The 13,192-nt window shown below is 43.7% G+C and overlaps 1 protein-coding gene across 3 annotated transcripts in view; it reads left to right on the plus strand.

Moving 5' to 3' along the window:
* LOC126210279 (uncharacterized) overlaps positions 1–13,192 on the plus strand; it is a 340,068-nt gene that overhangs the window by 255,543 nt on the left and 71,333 nt on the right. For all 3 annotated transcript variants that reach the window (XM_049939475.1, XM_049939477.1, XM_049939476.1), the window contains exon 8: positions 6,361–6,533. In XM_049939475.1, coding sequence (XP_049795432.1) covers positions 6,361–6,533 — 173 coding nt within the window. The remainder of the gene's footprint in view (positions 1–6,360; positions 6,534–13,192) is intronic.

A 13,192-nucleotide genomic window follows, 5' to 3' on the forward strand; every position in this document is an offset into this window, starting at 1 on the left:
TCCTGCATTTCAACTTCCAGTTTTACGTAGGTCGGAAAGAAAACGATCAGACATCCATTGAGAAGTTTATGGCTTGTCAGGGAATCGTCTGCTGTACAGTTGTTGTGCCAGAACAAAATTTCTCCCGCCTATAGCAAATTACAAAAATGGTTCAAATGGTTCTGAGCACTATGGGACTTAACATCTATGGTCATCAGTCCCCTAGAACTTAGAACTACTTAAACCTAACTAACCTAAGGACATAACACACATCCATGCCCGAGGCAGGATTCGAACCTGCGACCGTAGCAGTCGCGCGGTTCCGGACTGCGCGCCTAGAACCGCTAGACCACCGCGGCCGGCATAGCAAATTACAGTACAGGTACGTACAGTAGAGTATAACACAATAATCACCATGTATCTTACTGAACATGAAAATGCTAGTTAATACATTATTTTCTGTCCCCGTACTCTCTCCGTAGATTAGCAGTATTTCAAAGTTATGGTCATACGTGTACATCATACACCTTCACACAGCAAAAATTGTATGCACACTGTGTACTGTCGACATGCAGTTACTACATCACTCTGATCCACCACTCCACTGGTATGCAGTGCACTGTACGCTAAAGCAACATGAAATGAGGTGCATACTCCGGAGAGGAGTACCTGTGTTTACATGAGTCGTAATTTGTGGTAAGGTCTTATGGTGCCAAACTGCTGAGGTCATCAGTCCCTAAGCTTACGCACTACTTAACCTAACTTAAACTAACGCTAAGGACAACACACACACCCATGCCTGAGGTAGGACTCGAACCTCCGACGAGGGAAGCTGCGCGCGCCGTGACAAGGCGCCTCAGACCGCACGGCTACCCAGAGCGGCCATACATGGGAAATAATAAACAAAACCCACACCTCTACCACAGCAACTCACTGGGCACATAATGTTTTACAATCAAGGCAGTAAACAGCTCCGTTTGCTCACAACCCGGGTACTCTCTATCGTTTGCACATCTACCATTTATTGACAAAAATGGTACAGTGTTATACATCTTTGAATAGCTCTTGGAGGGAATAAGTGTGATCTTGAATCAAATGTACATGGTTCCATCTAAGAAAATTAAAGTTGACCCCGTGTCTTCCACATCTGTGGGGATACATAAAACATAAAACGTATACCTGAAAGAAGATTACTGTTAATGAAGTAAGAGATCCACACAGTGGACACCAAATGAAAAAGCTACTCCTTATGTTTCTGATCTAGACTGCCATAAAAATGCGAAGGAACTGTTAATCAGAACTCAGGGAGAAATTGTAGTCTAATTCACAATCGATTTATTGATCTTAAACAAGATAAGACAACAAAATTATTGAAGAAACATCATACAAAAATATTTATTTAACAAAAGCCTTACTAAAATAGCATCTATGGTTTACAAAGTGATCTGCTGGTGATCGACACACGACACTAACCAGAACACTACTCGCTCTATCTTACTTCATACATGAGAATCCAGGTTATGGCATCAAACTACGCCACCACCAAGCATCTATATTCTACCATACCAAAAAAAAAAAGGAAAAATATGGTTCGAAAAAACAGGGTGCTGAGAAATAGATATTATAGCCCTACGTCACAGCAGCGAATACTTTACCATCCTACTGGTCAAGACGGCACACTACGATGCATTCGGCGACTGAAGTCATGGACGGCGGCAATCTGTTATTAAATGCGCGTTCCCGAAAAATGCAAGTACGCGGTCTTGTGTTCGGATAATTCAGAACACAGGTACTTCCCTAAGAGCCTCTGAAACCCGGACGGATTCCAGTGGAGGTGGACCCGTTTGCTGGTCTGCCAAACCAATTTAACTCCGTGTCACGACTGTGCGTGTCGGAATATGTCAAATGTTTAGACGGCCGACTCAAGACAAATAAGTACACCCACGTGTCACTCGTTGTGACTGTGATAATCGCCAGTACAAGAGACTTGTTCAAGAGTGCCGATCTCCCTTTCTCTCCGTTTCCTCGTCAGCTCGGTTCCAAAAGCACATTTCTCTTTTTTGACTTCCCCCATTTTCACAGAAGCCAATCACGAGCTGGAGTCTGTCATTCTAAGCTCGGTGAATGGTCTTTGCACTGCATACCGATTTCACCAATCAGAGACTTAAAGTTAATTGGCAGAAAACAGAAAAAAAATTCAGCTTCGCGGCCTCTTTCCCACATGTTTGCCGTGTCTTTTGCTAACTCAATACAGGGTGGAAGCACAGCCCTCCATAAACAGCTTGTCATCTCCCCTGTTGCGTCCATTTCAAAGTTTGCAAAGAATGGTCATAAACTCGCATCGACAAAACATGTTTTGAAACAGAGTCTGGACATCTGGGCCCCAGCTTCCCTGTCCCACGGACATTTGCAGAACGTTTACATTTCTTTTGGTGGCTTTCTCGCTAAAAAGGCCTACAATGCGCTGTCAGCGACTTTTCGGCGATAGGCCGTATACCCGGACGTCTGGCGCCAAAGCTTAATGTGTTTCTGCACAATGCGACCGTGGCACATGCCGTCTGGAAATGTCTCCTCACCGTTCTCCAGAAAAAACACACTTTGTCGCCCCACCAACAGCGTGCTTTTACTGCAGTCGTTTAAGTCGACACTCTGTTCCTTTAAATGCAGGTAAAGCTTACCGTATTTCTTTCCCTAGAGCACACAAACAAGACAATAAACTGCTGCCCACCATTTCGTCACAATGTATGAAGTCAAAACGCTGTAGATCGTATTCCCTTCACCGAATCAGAAGTGAGAGTGCCCTGCAATCTCTCTACCCTCACCACAAACTGGTTGAAACCATTTTTTATTTAATGCTACAAAAAGTTCTTTTGGGTGAGCAAGATAAATGAGACACCCTGTGTATATACACTCCTGGAAATTGAAATAAGAACACCGTGAATTCATTGTCCCAGGAAGGGGAAACTTTATTGACACATTCCTGGGGTCAGATACATCACATGATCACACTGACAGAACCACAGGCACATAGACACAGGCAACAGAGCATGCACAATGTCTGCACTAGTACAGTGTATATCCACCTTTCGCAGCAATGCAGGCTGCTATTCTCCCATGGAGACGATCGTAGACATGCTGGATGTAGTCCTGTGGAACGGCTTGCCATGCCATTTCCACCTGGCGCCTCAGTTGGACCAGCGTTCGTGCTGGACGTGCAGACCGCGTGAGACGACGCTTCATCCAGTCCCAAACATGCTCAATGGGGGACAGATCCGGAGATCTTGCTGGCCAGTGTAGTTGACTTACACCTTCTAGAGCACGTTGGGTGGCACGGGATACATGCGGACGTGCATTGTCCTGTTGGAACAGCAAGTTTCCTTGCCGGTCTAGGAATGGTAGAACGATGGGTTCGATGACGGTTTGGATGTACCGTGCACTATTCAGTGTCCCCTCGACGATCACCAGTGGTGTACAGCCAGTGTAGGAGATCGCTCCCCACACCATGATGCCGGGTGTTGGCCCTGTGTGCCTCGGTCGTATGCAGTCCTGATTGTGGCGCTCACCTGCACGGCGCCAAACACGCATACGACCATCATTGGCACCAAGGCAGAAGCGACTCTCATCGCTGAAGACGACACGTCTCCATTCGTCCCTCCATTCACGCCTGTCGCGACACCACTGGAGGCGGGCTGCACGATGTTGGGGCGTGAGCGGAAGACGGCCTAACGGTGTGCGGGACCGTAGCCCAGCTTCATGGAGACGGTTGCGAATGGTCCTCGCCGATACCCCAGGAGCAACAGTGTCCCTAATTTGCTGGGAAGTGGCGGTGCGGTCCCCTACGGCACTGCGTAGGATCCTACGGTCTTGGCGTGCATCCGTGCGTCGCTGCGGTCCGGTCCCAGGTCGACGGGCACGTGCACCTTCCGCCGACCACTGGCGACAACATCGATGTACTGTGGAGACCTCACGCCCCACGTGTTGAGCAATTCGGCGGTACGTCCACCCGGCCTCCCGCATGCCCACTATACGCCCTCGCTCAAAGTCCGTCAACTGCACATACGGTTCACGTTCACGCTGTCGCGGCATGCTACCAGTGTTAAAGACTGCGATGGAGCTCCGTATGCCACGGCAAACTGGCTGACACTGACGGCGGCGGTGCACAAATGCTGCGCAGCTAGCGCCATTCGACGGCCAACACCGCGGTTCCTGGTGTGTCCGCTGTGCCGTGCGTGTGATCATTGCTTGTACAGCCCTCTCGCAGTGTCCGGAGCAAGCATGGTGGGTCTGACACACCGGTGTCAATGTGTTCTTTTTTCCATTTCCAGGAGTGTATGATTAACGCGAAAGGGCCTATAATCTCTTCAGTGCAGATGCACAGCAGATTCAAACTTACAGGAATCGGCGAAATGCCGTGAGTAACGAAGATAATGGGCAAGGGGCACCACATTAGAAGTTGAAAATTTCCATCTGATGGAACGCGTGCAGCTGTAATGACCGCTGTGTCGGGATGACTCAGCGGTCAGAGCATCTGTCCAATAAGCAGGAGACACGGGTTCTAATCCTTGTCTGTCGTAAAATTTCAACTTTCCCCATTGATTTCAATCAATGCCTGCTCGCAGCCAGTGTCTGTAATACCATTGTGTTTTCATCCGTCTTATTGTAGTCTCGAAGTGACCCCGAGTGGTTAGCAACCTTCTTTCCAAATCTAATGATTTTTGTTTGGTCGGAAAGCACTGTGGAGATGCCACCGAGATTAAGTAGAAAATTAGTGACTGTTTCAGCAACTTGGCGGCAACTAAGTTTGCAGAAGGCGCAGGGAAGCTTCTAGTAGGGTACAACAAATGTTTATATTTGCTCACTGACTATTTAGAAAAACAGCTAAGATATAGAAAAATGTTGTAAAATAAATTTTATGCTATTTTGTCAAAAACTGACATTTTGAGCCTGTGGCTGTGTACAAAATACAGGTTGACTCTTACACAGAAGATTACAGTAACCAGACACTTTTTACAATGCTGCTTATTTATTTAAACAGTGCCGTTGCCAGTTTCGAACCGATAGGTTCATCTTCAGACAACTAGTTCACGTTTTACTTTAGATTTTACGTAAATGGAGAAACAAAACTGAAATCCAATGTTAAACGTGAACTAGCCGTCTGGAGATGAACCTATAGGTTCGAAACCGGTAATGGCGCTGTTTAAATAAATAAATAGCATTGTAAAAAGTGGGTGGTTGCTGTAATCTTATGTGTAAGAGTCAACCTATAAAATAAATTTTGTTTCATTATCTTGAATACAAATGTCTGAACGAAGAAACCATTCCTCCTCGGACACACCGCATTTCCTTAAGATTCTTCCAGTGAATGTCAGTTTGCCATCTCCTTTTCCTGCAGTTTGTCTTATGTCGTCATTCCGCTCTAGGATGCCTCCTGGGTACTTTGCGACAGTTACTGTTTTTGGTGAATTTTCACCAATAGCGTAATCGAACAGTAACAAACCCAAGTATGTTAACATTGTCAAACAGGGATCTGCGATTAGTTTTAAATTTTTTACTTATGTGAGAGACTGAAAACCCACGAAATCAAGATCGCACATGATATCTTCTTTATTCGACTGGATTACTAGTTTCGGCTAACAGTCTAGTTATCTTCAGGTCATAAAATATTCTTCATTAGTGCTGGTGCCATTACGGCTTCACACATCACTAAAATCGTCCTTGAAATGACAACATCCATACAGCTTTTCATCATCTTGACCAGTGTCACTGAACGATGGTCGGAAAACTGGAAGTGTACATTAATGCCGAGAAATGGCAGTGAAAAAAAAAGAACAATATTTGTATGTGGAACTATTCACTAAAATGTTTACATGTAAAAGACATCGTCTTACCAAAGATGCTATGCCGTTAAAACTTCATAACTGACACAATCGGTATTTACGTCATGTCGTAACACAGATGATCATATATACTTTGCCGTAACGTCTTGCATTTAAGAAAGATTTCAACAATGTGATAAGCAGTAATGACACCAAACTAATCAAGGTTTTATGATCTGAAGATGGCTCGACTGTTGGCCGAGACTAGTAATGCATCCAAATAAAAAAGATTTCATGTGCGATCGTGACTTCATGGGTTTTCTTCACTCGCTAATATAAAAAATATCTCTTCGCCTGTTTACGTGGAGTGGGTTGCATTTATTTACTTTCGCTCGCAGCTGCCAGTGCGTGGACCAATCATAGATGCTCCACAGGGCTTCCTCCATTTCTCATTATTCTTCCTTTCCCCTAGGTTACCTTTTTTTGTCTTGCTTGGATATTGCTCTCCCAACCGAATACCAGACTTGTGTGTTTGTAACGTCTGTTTCGTGTGTGCTGGAGGCAGCTTACGGCCTGACAGAAGCGTCCCCGTGTGTGCTCAACTCTGAGAGGGCGACCAAGAAGCAGACGACTGTGGGTAAGCCCTTACCCAACACCAGCGTCAAAGTCGTCGACGTGGAAACCTCGCGCGTTCTGGGACCTAACCAGCCTGGAGAGATAGTCACCAAGGGACCTCAGGTATGTCACATTTATTTTTCACTACCTCAGCGCCTTCTACACCGTATGGTTTGCACAGATGTCTTTTTGTGCTTTTTAATCGAGTTTTTACGTTGTTCACAAACTGCAATATCTTCTAAACTTTTCATGCTGATTAAGGCATAGAAGCATGGTTATTTCCGAATGTACTTCTAACCAGAAACGATTCTCTTAGCTGGGGTCGCAGCTCTTTGTTAACCCTGCCTGTTGAGTTCTTCTGGTGATATTTCCATAGAAACTTGCATTTCCTAACACATATTAACTTTAGAAATCAGGTACAAATTTTCATAGCTTTAGCTTTAAAAGTATTTTAATATAAAGAAATATTTTCATAAAAATTTTCATCCTGTACTTCACCCCTTAAGGGCTGAATTTCTTAACAGACTGAAACATGTTTTTACTTCCAGCCGAGAAGTCCAATACCACTTTTCATAGATGTAGCTTTAAAAACGCTATAGTAGTATTTTAATAACTTATTTTCAAGACAAACTTTCACCCTCTATAGTACTCCTTTAGTGGTAGAATTTCCAGAAATGATGAAGCGTGTATTTTCTAAACAAAATTCTGGCAAGGGAACCTAACACAACTATCGTATTTCTAACTTCACAATTGCCTTAATAGCGACGTATTTTCAGAAAAACTTTTAGCCCCTACTTCACCCCCTTAGGAATTTTACTATACGATGCCTACAGTATAATATCAACAGCCTCTTAAAAATTTCAACCTTAGCAGTTTTGGGCTAGTGGATCAGTCAGGCCCTGTTTCACCCCCTTATGGGCTAAATTTCCAAAAACATTGAAACAAGTCATTTTTTATTTCTAACCAAGGAGCCAAATTAATAGATTCATAGATTTAACTTTAAAAATGCTTTCCTAATGAGATATTTTCATAAAACATTTTAGCCCCTATTTCACCCCCATTATGTTGAATTTTTCTACAATTTAAACCTGTTCTTTTATGTGCAACCGAGAAGTCAAATACCCATTTTCATAGATGTGGCTTCAAAAATGCTTTAGTACCTGTTCAATAATGATTTATTTTTAAAAAAATTCTGAAACACGAATTTCTTTGTTTCTGACCGAGAAACCAAATACCAATCTTCGTAATTCTAACTTGAAAAGTGGTTTAATAGCGACGTTCTCCTTTCTTAAAGGATTTTTCGGAATTCCACCCAAAAGGGGGTGAAATTGGGCATGAAAAGTTTTTTGGGAGAAGGTCACTATTAAACCACTTTTCAAATGGTCTACAGTACAAGATCAACATCTTCTCCAAATTTCAATTTTCTATCCTTAGCGGTTTGGGCTAGGCAATGAGAAGTCAGTCAGTCAGTGAGTCAAATGGCTCTGAGCACTATGGGACTTAACATCTGAGGTCATCAGTCCCATAGAACTTAGAACTACTTAAACCTAACTAACCTAAGGACATCACACACATCCATGCAGGATTCGAACCTGCGACCGTAGCAGTCGCGCGGTTCCGGACTGACGCGCCTAGAACCGCTCGGCCACCGTAGCCGGCAGTCAGTTAGTCAGCCAGGATATTTCGTTATATACAAGGTGATTACAATTAAACTTTCAAACCTCTGTAGAAATAACGTCTCTGGTCTGAATGACGTCAAATTGCAACGAAATATTGTCGGGGAAGGGGAAAAACGTATGGCAGAAACAAATAATTAGTTACAAAATGCAGCAACAGATGTCGCTGTAAGCATCATAATTTAACAGTGGTCGACTACAAATGACAAATGAACCATAAAACAATGCCTAAGTTTGACGTTTGCTGTTAAATGAACTGTACTACTCAGTGTGCATGGGTGTACAGGTGTGATGCTGTTAGTTACGTAAGCCCAACCAACCACGACAGGGTCATATCACATGAAATGGGAAAAATGGGTTTTTAATTGCCCTGACTCTAAAAACCGCATAAAAAGCATCACTCACGTCGGTTTTTAATTGTCCTGGCGCCAAAAACCGCGTAAAAAGCATCAATCAAAATCAAATGGAATTAAAATTTCCGTGTGACTGGCGCAAAACATGTTCAATATGCTGTCTACCGTTTTTTGCAACAAGGTGAAATCGAAGAACTGATCGAAATGTTTCTGGGGCCACGTCCAGAACGTGCTGTGCAATGCGTGCTTTCAATGCTGCTAAGTTTGCAAACGGAACACTGAACACAAAATCTTTCAGATAGCCCCATAACCAGAAGTCACACGGACTAAGATCAGGTGATCGGGAAGGCCAGGCTGTAGGGAAATTTCGGCTGATAATTGTAGCATTTCCGAAATGGCGCTTCAGCAGCTGCTTAGCTGGATTTACAATGTGTGGAGGTGCTCCGAGGATCACAGCGTGGGCAGAAATTTCCAGTCACGGACTTATTGGACCCTTTTTCTTCGAAGAAACTGTGAACACCGAGCGTTATTTGAGCATGCTTCGCAATAGCTTCATTCCACAGCTTCTTGCTACTGCCTTGCTCTTCAACACGCAGTGGTTCATGCAAGATGGAGTAGGGCCACGTACTGCAAACACTGTGTTGGAGTGTTCAAACAAATTTCGGGCTTGCAGCCGGTCGTCGTTCAATACTTCGCACGATATTTCAACTGGGCACCTGCCAGTCATCTTCAGGTGAACCATCACAGACTGGCGAAAACGTGCTCCGCTCCGCAATATATAGCGTACTGTAACTATTCTGCGCATGCGTCGAAAACTTCCTGTTGATATCACTGCTTTGTTCAGACACGCACTTTCCTCAACTTATTTTATGTTTAATCAAGAATATTTTGAACAGACTGACGGTGTCGCCATGGGTAGCCCCCTCTCTCCTTTGGTCGCCAACATTTTTATGGAGGACTTTGAAGAGAGAGCGCTTGAATCAGCTGCCCTGAAGCCAACAGTTTTTTGGCGGTATGTGGATGACACTTTCATAGTGTGGCCTCATGGAGAAGATAAATTAATGGAGTTTCTACATCACCTCAACTCCATTCATAGCAACATCCTGTTCACCGTGGAAATAGAGAAATATGGTTGTTTGCCTTTCTTGGATGTCCTGGTTCGAAGGAAGAATGATGGTTCTCTAGGGCATTCAGTTTACCGGAAACCCACTCATACTGATTTGTACCTGCAAGCATCGAGTTGCCATCACCCATCGCAAACGATGAGTTTGCTTAAAACACTTGTTCATAGAGCTCATACTGTCTCAGATCTAGATAGCTTACCTCAAGAACTCGCCCATCTAAAGACAGTATCAGCGAAAATGGGTATTCCATCCGGCAGATTAACAGGGCACTAACAGTTAAAACTAAGAAGCAGGAAGTGAATAAAGAGGAGAACATGCCGGAACAATCTTTAGCTTTTCTTCCTTTCGTTGGCAACACTTCGTTTAAAATAGCGAGAATCCTCCGAAAATTTCAGGTAAAAGTGGTTTTCCGCCCACTATCGAAGATTTCGGACCTTGTGGGATCAGTTAAGGACAATCTGTTACTACGAAAGGCCGGAATTCACAAGATACCGTGCCAATGTGGTATGGCTTACATAGGTCAAACCACACGCACCGTGAAAGAACGCTGCACTGAACATCAAAGTTACACCCGCCTTTTGCAGCCAAGCAAGTCCGCTATTGCTGAACATTGTATTTCTACTGGACATTCAATGGAGTATGAGAAAACAATGATTTTGTCTACAGCAACGTCTTTCTGGGTCTCCATTATTAAAGAATCCGTAGAAATACGACTGGCGGAAAATCTGTTAAACCGTGACAGCGGCTACCAGCTGGACAGTGCATGGAATCCCATCATCTCCACGATTTGCTCAAATCGAAGACGACAGAGTGCGTCGACGGCCGTGGCAAACAGCAACGCAGAGGGCGACTGAGTTCCGCTATTCCACCAGCGAGGGCGCTGCCGGCGGGCAGTGTTGGTTCAACTATCAAGTTTTCGACGCATGCGCAGAATAGTTACAGTACGCTATATATTGCGGAGCGGAGAACTTTATCGCCAGTCTACGACGGCTCACCTGAAGATGACTGGCAGGTGCCCAGTTGAAATATCGTGCGAAGTATTGAACGACGACCGGCTGCAAGCCCGAAATTTGTTTGAACAGTCAATTCGCCGGGAAAATTTTAAAATTCACACTGTGTTGGAGTTTTTACACAAGCATTTCGACATGCGTATCATTTCACTCAGGTTTCCAGGTCGCTTCAATGACGGACAAAATTGGCCCCCCAGTAGTCCAGACCTCAATCCATGTGACTTTTTTCTTTGGGGGTACCTAAAGGAAAAAATTTGCCCGAAACGTCCACGTGATTTAATGGAGCTCAGAAGACTTGCAGTGAAGTTACGGAAGAAATGTGCCGTAGGGTAATCACTAACTTCAGTGTTCGTTTGAAGGAAGTTAGGAAACGAAATGGTGGACATATTGAGCATGTGCTGAGTTAGAACATATCTCCATGGACGGCTCTTCATTGTAGTATATGTTCCTTTCAGATTGTATTGACAATAAAGTTTATACTCAAAAACAAAATGGTAACACATTTCGTGCGCCACCCTGTAGTTGGCAGTCCCTTGGAGAAATACTGAGCCGTGCTGCCTCTATACCTGTCCGTAGTGTTGCCAGTGCAGCACTCTGTGCAAAAGCTGACTTCTCGATTATGTCTCGTAAATGTACAATGGGATTCATGCCCTGTGATCTGGGGTGCCAAAATCATTCGCTGGAATCGTCCAGAACGTTCTTCAAACTAATCGCGAATAATTGTGGCCCATATCCAAACTGTTGAGAGCTGGATGACGTGGTTGCGCTAAAGACACTGGTAACACTTACCAGTGACGGTACAGGTAACAGGACCGGAAGCACCTGTCTCTACGAAAAAATATGGCCCCATGATAAATGATGCCGTAAACCCGCACCACATAGTGATCTTTTCAGGAGGAAGTGGTACTGGCTGACTTGCGTGTGGATTTTCCGTTGCCCATATTCGACAATTCTGTGTACTGACATATTCTGTCAGATGGAAGTTATAACGATATGTTTACGTAATGTGTATACATAAACATACAGTTATAAATGTGCCCGTTCGTAGTCGCTAATTATAATAATATGTTTACTTTTGTGCTGTAACATATAGCTATAATCAGCGGTGGAAATATATTTGCGAACGCCGACCGTGTGCGGCTGTTTCTTGTTGGATCGTCTGATCAGTCGGAAGTTGCATTGCAGAGGAGAGTAAATGCCTATTCAAAATATAATTATTTTGGATAGCTCAACATGAATTTCCTAAGGGACCGTAGTTTATCATGCATTTACCAGTAGAATATGGCGCGGAGAAAATATTTCGCTGCATACAACTTCCGTCCGATTTCGACGAACGAATTCGTGACTGTGAACTCTCTATTTGGCAGAAACATAAAGAAAATTAAATAATTTCATGAAGAAGTGAGACATAGATTCTATAGAAAATGAATAGTCCATACACCAGTTCCATTTAACTCTGAATTTATAATTTATGGCAATTAATAGACGAACTTACACTGCAATGAAGAATTTAACATGGATGCCGTTTTGACTAGGACTTCTCGTAATGAAAACAATTTCTTTGACGTTTTCACATACACGTCACACAATAAATCTACTGCTAGGCACTCTTAGTATTACACATTTACTTTACACTAAAACAATATTATTTTTAACAATAATAATACGGCGGCAAGACATGCGCGTCCGACACAAGTTACAGGAGACAAGAGAAGAATGAGTAACTGTTCATCGAGAATATCTCGTACCTCAAAAAAAAAAAAAAAAAAAAAAAAAAAAAAAAAAAAAAAAAAAAAAGAAACGTGTAAAAGTGTTCTTCTTCGTTTTTCGCGCCGCGGTTTTCAAAGTCCATAACTCACTGCATCTCTGACGGCGCTTCTACAATAAACAAGTTACGTCACAGGTCGTTCACCTTTTACATTCTAGCAACATTATTTGCTAACTGTAGCTGTTGCCGAGCGACTGCTCGATTAATTAATGATTTAAAATGATAAGGCAATCACATAATGTTACAAGGGGTGCATCGTCTGTGCACAAAATCTTCCACGGCCAGTCATTGTCGATTTCCATGCGAGCAAGAAATCCTAAAGCAAAGGTATCTCTTGCTCGCAGGTCAACAGGAAGCAACTCGTGCACGTAGCTAATTTTGAATGGATAGCAAAGAAGCATGCTTCGTAGGATTTTATGCACTGTGCTCACGAGTATGTCCAATGTTCGGGCAATTCTCCGTGGACTACACGTTTGCACACACCACTCGTCTCCTCCCGCAGTGCTGTGGTCACTGCTTTCACTAACATCGAATCAATTCGTTTCCTCCCTCTATCAGGTTGCACACCAAAAGAACCCGTCTTTTCGAATTTCCGAGTCATTTTCTCCAGATCCATGGCAGTCATCGGATCAACGCCTTTTTTTCAAACCCTTCACTGTCCGTAACTTCTGCAGAGCAACGCACGCACAGTCATCATTCTTATAACACAGCTTTACAAGCTGAGCGCGATCCTGCATTGAGACAGTCATGGCGAAAGGAGGAAAAGCCGTGTACCCGGTGTGTTTATACCAACATCACTGGTTCGTGCGCATGACAGGTGATTTCATTTACGAATTCTGACACATCCAGCG

This window comes from Schistocerca nitens, chromosome 10 (genome assembly GCF_023898315.1).
Source record: "Schistocerca nitens isolate TAMUIC-IGC-003100 chromosome 10, iqSchNite1.1, whole genome shotgun sequence".
Lineage (NCBI taxonomy): Eukaryota > Metazoa > Arthropoda > Insecta > Orthoptera > Acrididae > Schistocerca > Schistocerca nitens.